This window comes from Notolepis coatsorum (assembly GCF_963971535.1).
Source record: "Notolepis coatsorum genome assembly, chromosome: 10".
NCBI classification, from domain to species: Eukaryota; Metazoa; Chordata; class Actinopteri; order Aulopiformes; family Paralepididae; genus Notolepis; species Notolepis coatsorum.
The window spans coordinates 136,163,679-136,183,812 of NC_140174.1; the positions used below are offsets into that span (position 1 = coordinate 136,163,679).

The 20,134-nt window shown below is 41.2% G+C and overlaps 1 protein-coding gene across 1 annotated transcript in view; it reads left to right on the top strand.

Moving 5' to 3' along the window:
* The window catches only part of LOC311235733 (aldehyde dehydrogenase, cytosolic 2-like), a gene marked incomplete at both ends in the record, with an annotated part of 150,114 nt that overhangs the window by 81,869 nt on the left and 48,111 nt on the right, over window positions 1-20,134 (top strand). The window contains 2 exon segments of the mRNA XM_084323199.1: window positions 6,024-6,080; window positions 6,083-6,130. Of these exon segments, the coding sequence (XP_084179325.1) occupies window positions 6,024-6,080; window positions 6,083-6,130 (105 nt within the window).

The following is a 20,134-nucleotide window of genomic DNA, read 5'->3' on the forward strand; positions in this document are numbered from 1 at the left end:
TTCAAATGATAAATGTAAGATAAATATTCTATGTACCTTTTGCTCCATTAAATATTTGATTATTACCTTTGACTGGAACCGATTTCATTGTGGAAAGTGTTCATCATATTTAGATATCGTGTACTGTATGGCCAGTAGTTAAAGTACATAAAGCGGTAGTGGTTTAATGATACCATACTTATCAATACAGTCAGGGAATTGTACCCCTCAGTTACAATAAGGTTACCTCTAATCTGAGATTAAGGTTTCAGCACCATGGAGAGTGCAGTGGGTTGGCTATAAGTAACCAGGTTGTGCTTGGGCCGACTTCTTATTTGAAGTTTGTCAATTTGTACATCTTCAGCTGTAGCACCGAGACCAGTGAAACTGAAAGAGCCAAGCTGTAGTTACTTAACTGCTCAACAACACAGCTCACAGTAGAGCTGTAGTTACTTAACTGCTCAACAACACAGCTCACAGTAGAGCTGTGGTTACTTAACTGCTCAACAACACAGCTCACAGTAGAGCTGTAGTTACTTAACTGCTCAACAACACAGCTCACAGTAGAGCTGTGGTTACTTAACTGCTCAACAACACAGCTCACAGTAGAGCTGTAGTTACTTAACTGCTCAACAACACAGCTCACAGTAGAGCTGTAGTTACTTAACTGCTCAACAACACAGCTCACAGTAGAGCTGTAGTTACTTAACTGCTCAACAACACAGCTCACAGTAGAGCTGTGGTTACTTAACTGCTCAACAACACAGATCACAGTAGAGCTGTAGTTACTTAACTGCTCAACAACACAGATCACAGTAGAGCTGTAGTTACTCTAACTCAGGGGTCAGGAACCTTTTTGACTGGGAGAGCCATAAAAGCCAAATATTTCTAAATATATTTCATTGAGAGCCATATAGTATTTTTAACGTATAATAAATAAAATATGTCTTACTTTTAATGCGACTTCTGGTGCTGCATGGTTTTGCTGATGGCCTTGTAGTCTGGTTCATACGTGGTGAGGTTGAGCTTCATGCAGGCGTTGAGGCTTCCATCAGTTAAACGTGAGCGTAGGTTGGTCTTAATGTTCCTCATATGGGAGAATGACTGCTCACATGCATATGTAGAGCCAAACATGGTCAATACGGCAATACTCACACGCTGCATTGTGTGGTATGTCACAGGAAGCTTGTTCCAAGTTTTAAGAATCAGCTGGTCTTCAGGTTGAAGATTTTTCATTTCTGTCCACTTGCGTTCCCTCGCCAGCTCTGCTCGCTGTCGCGCAAGACTTTCCAACTCTCCATTAAGTGACTTGAACTTCAGTGGCGGCTCGCCACTAGGGGCGCTCGGGCGCCGCCCCCCCTCAGGCCCCTGGTTATATGAGAGAAGAACAAGAAAAATAATTTTTTTGTTTTTTGTTTTATAGTCCTATAAATAATATAAACATGTTTAAAATGAATAATATTTACTCATTTTAAGTATGTTTGTGTTTCCAATGCACAATATAACGTTAATATATAAAATAAAAAATACTCGTTTTCCTGAACAGGAAGTGACTCACTTTTTTCTTTTTTTTTTTTTTTCGGTCCGGGCTAGACGCAATAGCGCTCTGAGTGCGCGTCACTGTTTGATCGCTGTATCCGTCGCAGCCAATCAGTGCGTAACGCGTTGTGCGTTGAAATATGACTATTATGTTGGAATCCGGGCGCGATTTGAAGCGGTCTAGGCAGCAGCGTCAAGAATTTCTGTAGCCGCATTTCGCGGAGACGCTCTCTGATTGGCCGACATCAGTTTTTTTTTCCGTAGCAGCATTTCGCTGAGACGATCTCTGATTGGCCGAATCCAATTTCTATGTTCCAATTCTAGCTTGGTGGTATTGATAGTTGTGTTGTTGTGACTGAGATGCGAGCTATTTGTCTTAGAGCGTGACTGCAAGTTCTTTTGACGGCTAAGCTTAGGCACTCTTTCAAAGTTGGTTAAGGTTAGAGTTTGTCTTAGAGCATGGCGATGGAATGCCAGGTAGTTTGCAGTCTGTTCGACGCGGAAATGGACAAAGAAATCAAGTACTGTCTTGTTGTGGTGCTAACAGCTAACAAGCTATATGGCGGATCGGATGCAGTCTGACAGTGGACAGTGGTCTGGAACTCTGGATATACATCATCAACAGCGGATTATACATTTTATCAAGCCCACCACGTTTCAATTAAACAAAGTGAGTTTATGCTGTTGTGAGATGCAGCTATTTGTTGTTATCTCACACAGTACTTGTTGGCTATAACAAGCTATATATGGATGCAGTGTGGAGGGACATGCACAATGGACAATGCCATGGAGTGGATATATACTTTATCAAGCCCTGCTGCCTGCTCTGCTGTCAATTTAACAACAACAACAAGGTAGATTTGCAATACTCTGTCTTAGCTGGTGAGTCGCGATCTTTTCTCTCTCTCTCTCTCCTCTCTCTCTCTCTCTCTCTCTCATCTCTCTCTCTCTCCTCTCTCTCTCTCTCTCTCTCGCTCTCTCTCCTCTCTCGCTCGCTCTCTCATCTCTCGCTAGCCTCTCTTCTCTCTCTCTCTCGTCTCTCTCTCTCTCTCTCTCTCTCTCTCTCTCTCTCTCTCTCTCTCTCTCTCTCTCTCTCTCTCTCTCAGCCACTCAGCTAATGCTTCTCTCTCTCTCTCTCTCTCTCTCTCTCTCTCTCTCTGCGTGTGTTTGGAGACGGAGCGAGTTTTGTTTCTAACTTTTCTATTTATATATTGTGTTTCAAGTTGTGAATTAGACTGTACTTTATTTGACTGGTTGTTGTGTGTTGTTGTAGTAACAGCTGAGCGACTCGTTCATAAGAGCCGATTCATTGCCGTGAGCGTGAGTCGAATCGCTCACGTCTTGCCATGAGTCGGTTGCGTGGTACATGTTTGCAAAATGTTTTGGTATAGCGCCCCTAGTGGAGAAAAATGCAGCAGCCGCCACTGTTGAACTTACTCATCCACATGTCTGATGCCTTCAGGTCAGCAACTTCCAGCTCAAAGTCTCGGATAGAGACCCCGGGGATGCATGTCAGGTCGATTTTGTCCACTGCACACACTCATGTGGATGAGTGATGAACTTGAAAAGACCAGTGCGCGGACGAAATTCTCCAAAACGTGCTTTGAATGACTGCAGGAGATTGGACGTAAAGCCAGCTAGCTGCTGGAGATCCAGATGTTGAGTGGAGTCACTTGCTAAGCATGCATCTCTAAATTGTTGCAGTCTTTCAAAGTGCAGAAGACGACCTGTTTCAATGTCCCTGAGAAAGACTTCCAGCTTGCTTTCAAATGCAAACACTGCTTGTTGAAGGAATGAGATTGTATGTCCAATACCTTGCATCAAACAGTTCATTGGCCACATCAAGCATGAATGTTTTGGCATACTCGCCATCCATTCCTTACTATTGCCAAAGCACCCGCAAAGCTAGCGGAATTCCCGTCACCTTGCTTGGTCCACACACATAGTTGCTGCTGACTCGTCTGCACTCTCCGCTGTAGCTCCTCGCATGCCCTTCTCCTGCTGTCCCCCGCTGGATATTTTCTATGCAAATGAAGCATGGTGCGTATCGAAGTGCCGCTTTATATTTGACCGTTTCATCGATGCAATTTTATCATTGCATATTAGACATACCGCAGATCCTGCGCTCTCCACAAATGCAAATTCCTCTGTCCACGCAGCCTGGAATGCACGGTAATCATTGTCTTTTTTTCTTTTCGCCATCTTTTCCGTTACAAGGGTTGAAGCGGATAAACTAGTTGGCTATCTAATCAAATTGATTTCTTCACCTTTACAATGACCCGGACATGCTCGCGAGCCATTGGTTCCCGACCCGTGAAATTTATCTTCAAAACTAATTTCTGTTTACTTTAAAATGACACAGTATTATTAAGAAATATCACAAGTATTTTAAAATTACATTTAAGATTTTTTTTCTTTTTTCCAAAATTGTCTGGGAGCCATATGCCGTCACCGGAAGAGCCATATATGGCTCGTAAGCCATAGGTTCCCGACCGCTTGCTCAACAACACAGCTCACAGTAGAGCTGTAGTTACTCTAACTGTTCAACAACAGCACAGCTCACAGTAGAGCTGTGGTTACTATAACTGTCTTGGGTCCAATCCTGTTCAGCATGTACATTAACGATTTGCCTTCTGTGTGTGGCCAATGTGATGTACTGATGTATGCTGATGATACAGTGATCTTTACACACGGTAAAACCACAGAAGAGGTTGCAACAAAATTGTCTAATGTCATGGTGAATGTCACATCCTGGCTTAAGAACAGCTGTTTACAATTGAATGTCTCTAAGACTGTCTGTATGTTCTTCTCCAAGGGCCACAGAGAAGTTGCAGAGCAGGATATCTTCATCTCCGGTCAGAAATTACAGGTAGTATCAGAATATAAGTATTTAGGATTACACATAGACCCAAACCTTAGCTTCAAAAATCACATAAAAAAAGTCTGCAATAAGGTAAAGTTCAGCCTATCAAACTTCAGGTACATAAGAAACTTCCTTTCAACAGAGGCAGCAAAGCTATATTTTCATTCAATGGTTCTTTCCCACATCACATACTGTTTGATAACCTGGTCCAATTCACATTCCACCATTCTGAAACCACTTCAATCACTTTACAAACAAGCAATAAAAATTCTAGACAAGAAACCATTCAGGTACCATCATTGTCACATTCTAAAAAAATATAATCTACTCAGTTGGGAAAACCTGACCCTATATCAAAACGTCTGTCTAGTTTTTAAAATAAAGTGTGGATTGGCTCCTCCTCCTTTGTCCGGTTTCATCAACCTCAAGTCTGCCTCAACCAGGAACACTAGAGGTGCAGCAAGGGGGGACTGTACAATCCCTTTCAAAAAAAGTGTATTTGGCCAGGCCGTCTTCTCATACAGAGCATCCCACCAATGGAACTCAATTCCTCAAACAATTAGAGTGTCCACATCATACCATTCATTCAAGTGCAGGGTTAGGGCCTAACACACTAACACACTGCAGCACCCACTCTCCACACTTTAGATCACACAAACACACTTTATATTTATTGATAAAGGATTTGCACTACAACTTGTACACCTACTGTAAATTGTACCTAAATTGCACCTCATCCCATTTCTGCCTTGCACTATATAGTATTGTATATTAGTACACTGCATAGTATTGTATATTATATGGTAACTCAGTTACGTCTATTCTGCATCGAACATTGTACATATGTCTATACTGAACACTGTGACCTCATTTTTTTTTACTTCTAATTTACATGCTATACTATGTTATTTTATTTAATACTTATCTTGTCTTGTACAGTCTCTGGGGCGTAACAGTAAGAAGCATTTTGTATAAAAGTATTCTGTACTTCTGTATGACAACTATTAAAGAAACTTGAAACTTGAAACTTGAAACTCATTGAAAACCAGAACTGTCAACACTGAGGTGTCTGTATGTGTATAATGTGTGTGTCGATATGGTGCGTCTGTCTATGTCTGGGTCTCTTAATATGTCATGATGTGCTCTGTCCTTGTGTCCATGACTGTATTGTGACCTGTATCCCTACTATGTCTATGTGCTTTTGTTGTGTTTTTATTCTAATGTATTTATCTTGATTTTATTCTGTTTTTATTGCTAACCCTTTTTTTACACAGGATTTTAGCCTGTACCTTCTGGCAGGGGACTGCCAATGGAAATTAGCCTTTTGGCTAAAATTGGGTGCATTTACATTTGTAAAATGTTTTATTAATGTACACTGTCCCCCTTAAACAAATAAAGTAAACCTAACCTAACTGCTCAACAACACAGCTCACAGTAGAGCTGTGGTTACTATAACTGCTCAACAACACAGCTCACATATAAAAATGATAAAACGATAAAAATGAACGACCCGAGGTAGATATGTGAAAAGTAGAGGTATGGAAACCCCCCAGGCAAATCACAACCTGCATGTATGTGAATGTGTGTAGGCCTACTTCATGTTTTATTATAACTCAGACCTTTGTTTATCCTCCGTCTATAGTGGAATTTCCCCGTGATGATGTTTGCCTGGAAGATAGCTCCTGCTCTGTGCTGCGGAAAAACACTGTAGTCATCAAACCAGCACTAATGCCTCTTTTCCATTGCATGGTACCTACTCGACTCTACCCTACTAAACTAGACTAAACTACGAGACTAAACTCTCCGCTTGGTGGCAAATTGTGTTGATGTCGGTTTTGTTTAATCAATAAATGAGGCAGAATACACAGTGACTGTATCCTTTGTTTATTGCACTTGTGCCTGCTGCAAACATAATGAAATCCTATGCGAGACATTAAAGATGGCGGCTTTCTATTTTCGTTCAGACTCTCCAACGAGTGACGCGTCTCTCTTCTGACCAATCAGTGGTCTGCAGTGTTTCACGTGACTTTTCTGGTACCAGTTCTACTCGCTTGGCACGCGCTTGGAACCTCGACAGAGCAGGGACTAAAAAAGTACCCAAAAAGTACCTGGTACCAGGTACTTTGGTAATGGAAAACCAAAAATGCCGAGTAGAGTAGAGTAGAGTAGAGTAGAGTAGAGTAGAGTAGAGTAGAGTAGAGTAGAGTAGAGTAGAGTAGAGTAGAGTAGAGTAGAGTAGAGTAGAGTAGAGTAGAGTAGAGTAGAGTAGAGTCGAGTCGAGTAGGTACCATGCAGTGGAAAAGGGGCATAACAGCCCTGCACATGGCTGCTCTCATCAAAGAGGTACCATGTACACACTCACAAGAGTGGACTCATATAAGTGGAGATGGTGGACTCATATAAGTTCCTTGGGGTACACCTGAACAATAAACTGGACTGGTCGGATAACACAGGAAGGGACAGAGCAGGCTGTTCTTCCTGAGGAGACTCAGGTCCTTCAATGTGTGCAACAGACTGCTGCAGTCTTTTTACCAGTCTGTTGTGGCCAGCATCCTCTTCTATGCTGTGGCATGCTGGGGAGGCTACATCAACTCAAGGGACACCAACAAGCTCAACAAGCTGGTGAGGAAGGCTAGCTCCGTGGTGGGAGTTGAGCTACCTAGACTTGAGGTGATGGCAGAGAGGGGGATGATAAGGAAGCTGGCTGCCATCATGGAAAACCCCTACCACCCCCTCTACGACGAGCTAGTCAAGATGAGAAGCTCGTTCAGCCACAGACTCATTCCCCCCCGACACTCAACTAACCGCCTCGGACAGTCCTTCATACCAGCGGCCATCAGGCTCCACAACAGTGGGCAGCGACTAGCAGCCTCCAGGCTCCACAACAGGGGGCAGCGACTGCTACCAGACATTGACCTGGGACTTATAGGAACCCAAGGAGGACAACCTACACTACCTTAGGCTTACTGCACCATAGGTGGATACTGTGATACTGTGATACTGTGAATAATGTATATTCAGTGGATACCGTGATACTGTGAATAATGTATACTCAGTAGATAGTAAATTATAACACTACCTTAGGCATACTGCACCTTATGTGGCACTGTGAATAATGTGAATATTTCTTCAGCTAGTCAGATAGTAAATTATATTGACCATATTGACCAAATTGTTTACACTGCCTGTGTTGTTTTTACTACCTGTACACTGTGTTGTTTTTACTACCTGTACCCCCCCTCCCCCCCATGCTGCTATGATGCCTGAATTTCCCCAAGGGGGTCAATAAAGGAATATCTTATCTTATCTTATCTTACAAAGAGGTACCATCTACACACTCACAAAGAGGTACCATCTACACACTCACAAAGAGGTACCATGTACACACTCACAAAGAGATACCATGTACACACTCACAAAGAGGTACCATGTACACTCACATAGAGGTACCATCTACACACTCACAAAGAGGTACCATCTACACCAGGGGTCAGCAACATTTTTGACATGGAGTGCCTGCTTGAAATATAGTTGTAACTAGTGTGCCTCAACAATATTCCATGCATCCATGCATTTTTCTCATAATCAGGTCTTTTTAATGATAATTTTTACATTATTACATCATTATTGTTATTGTTATTATTAACAATATTATTATTATGGTTGTATCAACCCTAAATCTGAGTTGGGGGGAATGCAATGCACACAAACAGCTGCATACAGTGCAACCATTTCACTCACATTTGCCCATTCATTTTTGGACACATCACAGTACAGTACGTGTGCTGTCATAGCTCCACCTACAGGCCTAATGGAGAACACCAGGAGAACACCAGGATGTGAATGGAGGGTGAATGTGAGGTATATCGTGTAAATAAGTTTTGATTGATCACAAGACTACACTGTAAAGAAAATTATAATAATAAGTTACCGGGGTGCTCCAGTAGCACACCATGTTACCGCGCTGCGTCGCGGGACTCCGTGCTGCGTCACGGATCTGGTTGACTCCGAGTTCGATTCCCGGACTCGCCGTCATTTGCCGAATGTCTCCCCCTGCTCTCTCTCCCGTTTCACCCTACAACTGTCGGTCATGCTTGACCAGAAAAGCGATAAACGCTAAAAAATAAAGTTTAAAAAAAAAAATAATAATAATAAGTTACCAGAACTTACAAATATTGAGTTCAGTTACTGTGCATTAAGGTTCAGTTTTCTATCGATAATAAGTTAACAGAAAAATAAGTACACAACCACATTATTTCAACCTAATAAAACTTTATTGTAATACCATGTACACACTCACAAAAAGATACCATGTACACACTCACAAAGAGATACCATGTACACACTCACAAAGGGGTACCATCTACACACTCACAAAGGGGTACCATCTACACACTCACAAAGAGGTACCATGTACACTCACAAAGAGGTACCATCTACACACTCACAAAGAGGTACTATATACACACTCACAAAGAGGTACCATCTACACACTCACAAAGAGGTACCATCTACACACTCACAGAGTTACTATATACACACTCACAAAGAGTTACTATATACACACTCACAAAGAGGTACCATCTATACACTTACAAAGAGTTACTATATACACACTCACAAAAAGATTCCATGTACACACTCACAAAGAGATACCATGTACACACTCACAAAGGGGTACCATCTACACACTCACAAAGGGGTACCATCTACACACTCACAAAGGGGTACCATCTACACACTCACAAAGAGGTACTGTACCATGTACACACTCACAAAGAGGTACTATATACATACACTCACAAAGAGGTACCATCTACACACTCACAAAGATATACTATATACACACTCACAAAGAGGTACTATATACACACTCACAAAGAGGTACTATATACACACTCACAAAGAGGTACTATATACACACTCACAAAGAGATACCATGTACACACTCACAAAGAGGTACTATATACACACTCACAAAGAGGTACTATACACACAAAGCAGGGGTCAAACAGACACACACATACTCACGTATACACACACACACACACACACACACACACACACACACACACACACACACACACACACACACACACACAGGGTGCACAAACACATACCCAAACACAAGTATGTTCACCCACCTATGTTCTCTCTGGACGGACAAGGTGGTCAAGAAGGGGACGAGCATCACAAATCAACCCCTCCATGCTCTGTCTCAGCGGTTTTCACTGTTGCCTTCTGGCCGCCGTTATGAAGTTCCATTAAGTAGGACCAACCGTTACGCCAAATCCTTTGTCCCCTCGGCTATCAGACTTTTAAACACAGACAGTAGTGATTTTAACCCTTGTGGCTTCCTAAGGATTTTGAAGGATTTTGACAAAAATGGGCCATGGATCAAAGCCATATAACTTTAACTGTTTACTATTTAAAAAAAAGAATTTCCCCCATGATTAACAGTAATAGCCTAATCTCAATATATCTGTAACAAATTACATATATTTTGGAATTGTAACCACTTAAATTTGTGTTTGTTTGATACCACATCCGTTTTAATTAAAAAAAAAAAAAAAAAACGGATAAATAGTCATATTTATCATATTTCTATACATTTCTGATACCACATTACAGCGTATGTAAACTCGACGAAATACCTCTGAATAAGAATCTGCCATTCGAAAAAAGAAAGGTTGACTAATTCGGTCAGAAATAGCGGAGACGCTAAACGTTAGTAAGCGCTTATTATTACTAGAATATTCTGCGGGCGAGCATTAGTCAATCTCCCGGTAGAATTCTGAACACGGGTCGCTGGTCGGCCGACTACCAGAGCTCTTCCGTGAATTACACTTGCTCATAGAAGCGACGCGGGCCGGGGGGGCTCGTATTTCAGCGTGTGACACGCGATAGACCACAGGGAGTGGAGCAGAGGTGGATGTTATGGTGCTTCTGTGTTGAAAGCTCGCTCGCACCCCCCCCCCCCACTCACCGGAGCAAAATGGTTCACTTTCAGTCACTTTGGCCGGCATGAGCACCGCCCCCCCTTCTCCCTAGTTGCTGGCAAAGTGAGCTATAGAGGAATTGCGCCACCTTGTGTTTTACATCGGTAACAGCACCTTTAAAAATTACACTGAGCCTTGACGTTGTGTATTATACATTGCATTTGGTAATTCTATCTAGAATTTAACGAATGAGAGCAGATTAAAAATGCCTTTTAACATGGGAGCGGTGCAGAGGAAAGATATATATATTAAGGCTGTCAAAGTTTACGCGGTATTAACGCGTTAACGCCCGATTCTATTAACACCACAATTTTTTTTAACTTTTTTACTAAAAAAAAATATATATATATTATAGCTAGTTTTTATCTGGTCTCACAGCTGCTAAAAAGCTGATAGCATCACGATGGATTCAACCGGAAAAAATGTGCCGCAAGGTATGGGTTCTTACTTATCTCGATGTGATTTATCTAGAAATATCTACAGCAAGAATTTTAGGTGTCAGTGAAACCAACATTGCAATCTGGTTAGAAGTGGTGGAGAGAATAAAAGCTAGCATAATGAATTGTAGTGCCTGGTTAGAAACGAAAGAAAATGGATGGATTATCCAAGTGGGGGTCCGGGGGGGGGGGGGGGGGGGGGGAGCGAGCTAGAGCATTATGTATGTATGGTATTAGATAGCAAGTATTAGGTATATATCTCGTAAACTACATTTATAATGATTCAAATGGTGATTTCATTGGATGTTTACTGTTAATGCTTGTGAGTCTAATTTGTTGTTATGTTTATGTTTATGTGTATGTTTAAAAAATGAAAAATATATATAAAAATATATATATATATATATATATATTATATATATATATATATATATTTATATATATATATATATATATATATAGTATATATATACAGTATATATATAATTAAACTTTAAAAAAAAAAATTTTTTACTAGACTTCACGTGTGTATTATTGATACTCTCATTGATACTATGTTTGTTTTCTTTCTGATCTTTCTGTGTGTGTGTGTGTGTGGTGTGCGCGTTGTGTGTGCGCGCGTGTGTGTGTGTGTGTGTGAGAGAGTGTGAGAGAGAGAGAGAGAGAGAGAGAGAGAGAGAGAGAGAGAGAGAGAGAGGAGAGAGAGAGGGGGGTGAGAGAGAGGAGGGAGGGGCAAGAGAGAAAGAGAGCTGGGACAGTGTGTGTGTGTGTGTGTGTGAGAGAGAGAGGGAGGGCGGCGGTTGTGAGTCCTCAGCCCCTTGTGTGGGTGAATGTAACAAGTTCCTAAGGTTTTCTTTCCCCTATTATTTCATGCACACTTTATTCATTGTTTTAAATTATTATTTTCTTTTAAGTTATTTTGTGCATCACTCTGTTTTGAATTTGATGCAAATTTGCAATGCATGAGGGTCATCCTTTTGTGTTAAATGGCTGCATAAAGCAAGCATTTGTTGACCTCTCATGTTGATAAGAGTATTAAAACTTGGAACTTGAAAAAGATCTGTTTAAGGTAAGAGAGAGATTAGGGATACGGCACCTGTCACTCCTTATAAGGAAAGTTTGATTGATTGTAGCCACGCCCCCTTTTAGATGATGTATGCCCCCTAAGTCCCGCCCCCTTCTCTGATTGGTCGAGGATTCAAGGAGGCGGGACATCCGGTTTTTGAGGGGAGGGACATCCGGTTTCAGAAGGGGAGGGACATCTGGTTACGGAAGGGGAGGGGTTGTAAGGGGGAGGACTTCCGTTTTAGAATTTTTTCAAAATAAAAGTTAAATTTTTTTTTATCAGATTGTGTGTATTCCAAGGTTTTCAGAAAAAACATTTCACAATATCTTCAGATGGTATTTTGTGTGTATCTTCAGAATATAGTTTCACAACAATCTTAAGATTAAATGTGTGTATTCCAAGGATTAAACATTTAAACTGTGTGTGAGAATTAAGTTACAGAATTAAGAATATATGTATATCTTCAGAATAAAATACATTTTGTGTATTTCTTAAGAATGTATTCTTCTTCAGAAAGTGTTTTATTTCAAATGATGAGTGTGTATTTCTTAAGAATGTGCATTTTCTTCCAAGTGGTTTCTTCCAATAGCATCTCTGTCTGCTGTGTCTGTGTGTGTGTGGAAAGAATTCACCCCCATGCTCTGTTGGTCTCCATTCTGTAGAGTGGTTCTGACACTGTCACGACTCTGATAAGTGCATGGTGTCGAGCCGTAAACTGAATATCTCCCAACCATTCTGACCGTCTGCTGTAGGTATTCATAAGACGTGTGTGTGTGTTCGCTAGAGCGATTGAAAAAGACCAACCGTTGTTTTTTTTAAACTGACACCCTCAGTGTGTTTTTTAGAAGGAGAGGGGGTTCCAATGATAGTGAATGGGGTTGGTTCAAAAACTAGTGTATACACCTCCTATCAAAAGCAGATTTACGACCCTGCGACTTCCACCTTTATGCAGACCTCACAGTCCCCCAAGGTGTGTGTGTGGCTATGCGTGTAAGTGTCTGTGTGTCTGTTTTCATGGATAACCCCTCCAATGCACACTGTATAGAGCGTAACAGTAAGAAGCATTTTGTATAAAAGTATTCTGTACTTCTTCATAACTCAATATTACAGTGAAAGAATTAAGAATAAACTATGTCTGTACAGATAGAGGCAATAGAAACCCCTACTACAGTAGTTTTCACCGAGGATGATCAAAGCAGTATTATTTCGATGGAGAGTTTCAATAGGTTACTAATAAGGGCCAGCATCGTTACTATGTGTACAGGAGGCGTTATGGGGGTATGTTTTAGTTTGTGGAAGGTGTGTGATATTATCCATGACATAAATGGGGGCGGCGTATTTGAGTGTAGAAATAAGACATATGAAGTTATTTTCCTCGTTCTGTGACAAGCATGTACCCATAAAAAAACGTACTGTAAGATCTAACCTAAGGACCTAAGGAGCAACATGAAAAGAAAGTTGGTTAAATGTGGTTAAAGGTGTTGATTTGTGTTAACTGTAATGTTTAATGTAGGTTTTATACAGTGTACATAATGTGTCTCTATACATAGTGTACTATGGTGCTAATGTAATAGTGTATAATAGTGTAATAGTATTTTAGTATAAGCAGTATTTTTACACAGTCTATCAGTCTTCTCTTAGATTCATTACTGGAATCTAAGATTTCTCCTGTATGATATGGTATCCTGTATGATAAGGCCAGGGCCGCCTGGGAGAAATGCGAGGCCCTGTGCGAGATTTAACGCGAGCCCCCCCCCCCCCCCCCCCCCCCCCAAAAGGTTAAAAAATTAAAAATAAAATTATATATATATATAATATATATATATATATATATTATTTTTTTCATACAGTCAACATATTCTTAAATAATAGCGCTGCCCGAGGCGGGGCATGATACAGTCAACATATAGCAAAAGAGAGAGCGAGAGAGAGCTCCCGTTCTACAGTCAATATACAGTGTACAGAGAGAGAGAGAGAGAGAGACACATTGGAAATAAATTGAAATGCTATTTGGCCCTAAACAGAGAGTACACAGTGGCAGAATACCTGAGCACTGTGACTGAAGATCCTTGACTATGTACAGACTCAGCGAGCACAGCCTAGCCATCGAGAAAGGCCGCCATAGGCAGACTGTGTGTTAGAAAGAGAGAGAGAGAGAGAGAGCATGTGTGTTAGAGAGAGAGCATGTATGAGAGAGAGAGAGAGAGAGAGAGAGCATGTGTGTGTGTGTTAGAGAGAGAGCATGTATGAGAGATCCAAAAGGACAAAGATCAACACTTAAATCCAAAGAGAAGAGGGTCTATACCAGAGAAACCAAAGCAGCAAGGAGCCAATGGCCGACATCAGCTAAATAGGCTAGCCAGGTACTGTGACACCAGGCCACACACAGCTTTGGCCAACGGCCCAACGCTACCCAAGCTACACAAACGACCAAGACATTCACACACAGCACATGTCGTATCTCCAAATGTTGTGAAGTAGCATATGTTTTGCCTGGAAAAAAACATCGTTATTAACAAAACATTCGGGAGGGGAAGGAAGGAAGAGTGGGGTAATGTCATGACATTTTCATTAATCTTACCTGCACCAAGGAACGCAGGGCGAAAGGCCGTAACACAGGTCTCCACGTTGACGAAAGGCCTCTCGCTGTCGGGACAAAAATAAGCTGCTGCCAGAGCCTTGTCATGGTGCAGGCCCGACTACATCTTCTGTCAAAGATGATGTCGTAGTCAGAGTGCCAGAACCCCCTGCTATTCTCACGGCTAATGTCAATGGTCGTAGCACAAGCTAACAGCTAACTCAAGGCTAACTGATAGCATCAAACGAACGTTCCCAGCCGAGCGCAGCCGGCAGTTAACGTCGAAGCTAAACAGCTAACTGGCTAACAGTTAGCTCAACCAGGCTATCGCTAACCATTAGCTAACGCAGAAGCAAGCTATGCGGCTACATACAGCCAGGTGCTGACACCAGGCACACACTGTTAGCTACTAGTAGTACTATTAGCTAGTCGGCCAGTTTAGCTCCAGAGAGTGAGAGAGAGAGAGAGAGAGAGAGAGCGATGTCCACGGCGGGAATAGAATAGAGTTAATAGAATAGGTTAAAAACTCACCAAACGTCCAAGAGGATGGAGACAACCGCGTGGAGTTGACGAAGTTCATCTGCCAAACGACCATCCTCTTCATCCTTGGCTGCAGGTTAGCTAACGCTAGATAGCCTTTAGCTAAGCTAGCTACTAGACGACATCATCATGGGCCATGGCTATATCCCGACTGCATCATGACAAGGCTCCGGCCATTTGTCCCGCCTTTCGTCAACGTTCCTTGGTGACTGACCGACTGATAATGACCGACCTTGGCTGGCATAACTAAGCATAATAGTCAAAAGCTGCACGCGCGAAATATTCAAACGCAGCTGACTCTTCTTCTTCTTCTTCATTTAAGTTTCCGGCGGCGTACTATGATGTAAGTAACCACTCCCTTCGTTGAAACCAATAGTATGTCTGCTGCAGAGCACCAGAGCTCCAATAGTGACCCAGGTGCAGACCCAGGAACAAGTCAGACACATTCTATAAACGTGTCTAATGTGAAATATATAAGCATATAAGCAAAACTAGATTTTAGGTATGTGATGAAAAAGGGCCTCGCGGGAAGGGGGGCCTCGCAAATTTATTTATTTTTTATTTATTTTTGCGAGGCCCCCCTTCCCGCGAGGCCCTGTGCGACCGCACTGCTCGCACACCCCCTGAGGCGGCCCTGGATAAGGCAATGGTATCTGTTTATCTTTAAGGCATAATTATGCTAGAATGGAATTATGAACCTTATCTGACCCTCACAAATGTTTGTTTGTTTGACAAGTGTGAACTTGTTACGTCGGCCTTTTTGTTTTGATGCACCAGCTTCATTCAGCTTCAATTCTTTCTAATTTTAATTTGATTTTTTGTTGTTGTTATCTCTTTTCACTTGAATCTTTGATACTGTCCTGAAAATATCTGTGTGTGAAAGGTGGGTGTGTGTGTGTGTGTGTGTGTGTGTGTGTGTGTGTGTATGTGTATGTGTGTAGGTGTGTGTGTGTGTCTCAAAGTATAAGGAAGCCTACGTTTTCAAGCAGGTCGGCCTAAAAAAGAGGAACTATGATCACCCCTATAAGTATTACTACATTTAGCTTCAGTCATTTGTATCTTTGAAAACAGACAGACTACATAATGGATTCAGAGAACGGTATGTCTTAATGTAGCGTCTTTTGATTCCTGATACAGCAATTATAACTCAAGATTTTTTTTTTTTAAACCTCGTTCTCTAACTTGCAGCAGCAAACCATGGGGATACTCTGACACACTAATACCCTATGGTAAGTACAAATTAAGGATTAGTATTCTATCTTCAAAATATCTGGGTGGTTTGATGTCTATTATAACGACGTGACTTTTTTCTTCTTATTTTTTTTTCTTTTCTAAAACAGGAGAAGATCTGCAGGATAATGGTGATACGTTCATCTGGGATTCATTTGCAAACGGTGTGTTTTTTTTTATACATTTATATAGCAAGATATATTACTGTAATCTTTACTTAAAATATTCCCTTAACATGTTTTTAAAACTTTTACAGACGGAAGCGTGTGGGTCGAGATAGACGACGAGGTGGTGGAGGAGGAGTTGGAGGAGGAGGTGGAGGAGGTGAAGGAGGAGGAGGAGGTGGAGGAGAAGGTGGAGGAAGAGGTGAACACAGCAGCCGTTTGGAACCCAGCTACACTCTCAGGACTGGACCATCTAGACCAACAAGATATAGGTTATATATTGGAAATCTTACGACGCGATGCAGCCGGCACCCAGCAAGATTTTATTGATGAATGGGACGTCGATGCACTTGCCCAGATTACCGGCTTCGAAAATACAGGTGTGTATGTACATGTGTGTGTGTGTGAGTGTGTGTGTGTGTGTGTGTGTGTGTGTGTGTGTGTGGGTGTGTGTGTGTGTGGGTCTGTGTGTGTGTGTGTGTGTGTCTTAAGAATATAGTATTCTAAAACTTTTTTTCTATTCTACACAGCCTGCATTAAAGATGATGATGATTGGACCGCAGCGGCGCTGCAGGAGTTAAATCTCATTGACCAACAAGCCGTCGACCAACAAGCCATCGAGGACATCGTCGCCCGCCACAAGCCGGAGGCCTACGTTCAACAGCACCCCAGGACTCGTGAAGCGCCATACTCCACGAAATACAAACGTACAGTACTATCATGCCATGCTAGACTCCACGGGGCTATACCCTATGACAATGTGTATCAGAAATGCAGATATCTTAGATTGTAACTAATTAACTTGTGGGGGAGTCGTTTTTTTTTATTTTTAAATAACTAATCATGGAGGATAATTTAAACGATGTTAATATACTGGACTGCTCAATGCCTGATATAGACGACCTTGAAGCCTTTGTGTTCTCTAATGACTCTAACGCCTGGTTATTCGACATAGATCTAGAAAATCTAGAAAGCACCAGTGCCGACGTAGAGCCTCCTGATTATCGTCATACAATAGAGATGATTAATACGCTTAGAGCCGAACTTGAAGGCTATCTGAACACTGATGAACCTAACCCCTTGCTATTCAACATAGATCTAGAAAATCTAGAAATCACCAGTGCCTATGTACACCCTCCTGATTATAGTCATACAATAGAGCTGCTTAAGGGGAGACACTGCAGGTGAATAGGGTAAAAAAATTAACTAATAGATATCACAACCCAGTTGATTACTTATATTAAGACAAGACTTTTTTGTATTACAAGTTTTCTGAAATTGTATGTTTAAATATGCAAATGAGGCATGATCTACTTAAATATGCACTAATTTGCATATAATTCCAGGACAGAAATCTGAACATTGGATAAAGCCATTTTCAAAATTATAGTTTCATTTTGTTGACATATTAGAGCCAAAGGTTATTACAGAGGGGATTTTGGATATCTCTTTTTATCACTCCATAAATCAGAAAATACTCCATTCAGTCAATTTTTATGGTAAAATTCCATATTTCGCCATGTTTTTAGGAATAAAATGTGATATAAATCAGGGTATGAATGCGATATCAACAAACCCTTCTGTAAATACCTTCAGAACATAGATATGAATAGAACTGGAAGGTTTGGTATATGTGAGTGCTACTGAAGTGGAGATTTCTGGCTCAGAGTATGAGGAAAAACTCTTAAAACTCATTTTCGGGAAAACGCCTTCAAAGTTCTGTATTGTAAAATGCCATACTTTTTTTTTAAACAGATATTTACAAACACAATACCTAATCAAACCATTAGTAATAGACAACCTAAACACATGCCTGATAACTGAATAATAATAATAATGATGTTATTGAACTGAACAGAACTACACACAGGCTACAAACAGTGTAGTACAGTGTAGTACCCCCTAATAGGCAAAACATATTTGAATAGATATCACTATGAAACTTTCCCAATTTGTTATGTACATGTAAACTAAGAAAAAATATATTGCAAGTTTTCTGAAATTTATGTTTATATATGCAAATGAGGCACTTCCCCATTAAATATGTGCACATTTATGGATGCAATAAGGCAAAATGATGTAAAATAAACAACTAAATGTGTGTTATTGACGTTTTATTGTCACTAGTTTCATAGAAGACATGTTTAGGAAGCAAAATATAACAAAATCTCAAAATCAACAAAAAAAGTATATTTGACTATTCACCTGCAGTGTCTCGCCTTAATACTCTTGCATGTTTGAATAATTCAACGCAGAATACCCCTGTAGCTATAATCCAACCTTCCATACAAACAACCCCATCATCGGTCGAAAATGATTCCTTGCTCACAGCTATACGTGAGACACAGGATAGTATTCTAGCGCTACGGTCAGATACATCGATCGAAAATGATTCCTTATCAACCGCTATACGTGAGGCACAGGCTAGTATTCTAGCGTTACGCTCAAATACATCGATCGAAAATTATTCCTTACTAGCAGCTATAAGTGAGACACCGGCTAATATTCAAATGCGATACACAAATAGCTACGATGATAATGACAACGAGCCTATAGATTCTGCGGGTTGGGATGAGGCCTTGATTGAATTAGATGAAATACAAGCAACGATGGCGAGCCCCTTACCATCAACCTCTAATGATACACGCATACCAACCACCCTCTTGAAACCTCCCTCAAACGCAGAGAATCCTACTATGCAAACTGGTAGAGGTCGTGCTACTATACATCGTCGTGGACGTTATAATAACATAGAGTTGAGAGAACATTTTAACTTAAAACCCGCGAAGGGTCCACCCGACTTCGAGGCATTCCATAATATTATTATGGACACCATGGACCGCGTTCTAACTAGAATCGAGAGCGAGACAACAGACAGAGACTTCATACAGGTATCGTTAATAGGTGACACTATGCAAGAAGTGGTTTATAGAAACCTCACTAAAGGTCGTGAAGGTCTTGAGGATTTCTACCTGATACTCGATCAGTAGTGCAATCAAATCAAGCATTACTCGCAGATACAACCTTACAACTGATGGCACAGATCATACAAGTGCCTAGGGGCGAAGGGGGTGTCAGAAGAAAAATGTACGGTTTACTAGACAGCGAGATCCTCGCCAAGAAACGTTGTTACTTAAACATCATAACAAACCCCGACGATCAACAGTGTTTTGCCACGAACGTTGCATTACTCCTAGATCCTTCTATAAATCAAGATATTGCCTACCAGAGAGGTAATAATTTACACACACTTGCAGATCTTCCTGAAGGAGGTGTGAGTTTCACCGATATACAACGCTTCGAGAGGTTTTTAAATCGTTCAATAATCGTATTCTTTCGAGATGATAAAGGTTTCTCGCATTATAATTCAGGGTTTGAAGGAGCGGAGCCCGCTCTCTATCTTCTCCTACATTCCGAGCATTACTACGGAATAACAAGACTGCAGGCTTTTCTAGGCACAGCGTACATGTGTCCGGGGTGTTATGCGGGGTACACGAGTAAAGGTGGACACACATGTAAGACTACTTGTTCCATATGTCACCACGCTGATTGCCATACAAAGCCAAAAGCGCTACGGAAATGTAAAGATTGCAATAGGATTTGTCAATCGTCTTTCTGTTATGACCAACATAAAGCAAGTCGTCCGACCGCACTAAAACAGAGATCTGTTTGCGACGCTAATAAAAAATGTGAAAAATGTGGTGATCTGTTCTACATCGCGGCCTCGAAACCAAAAGAA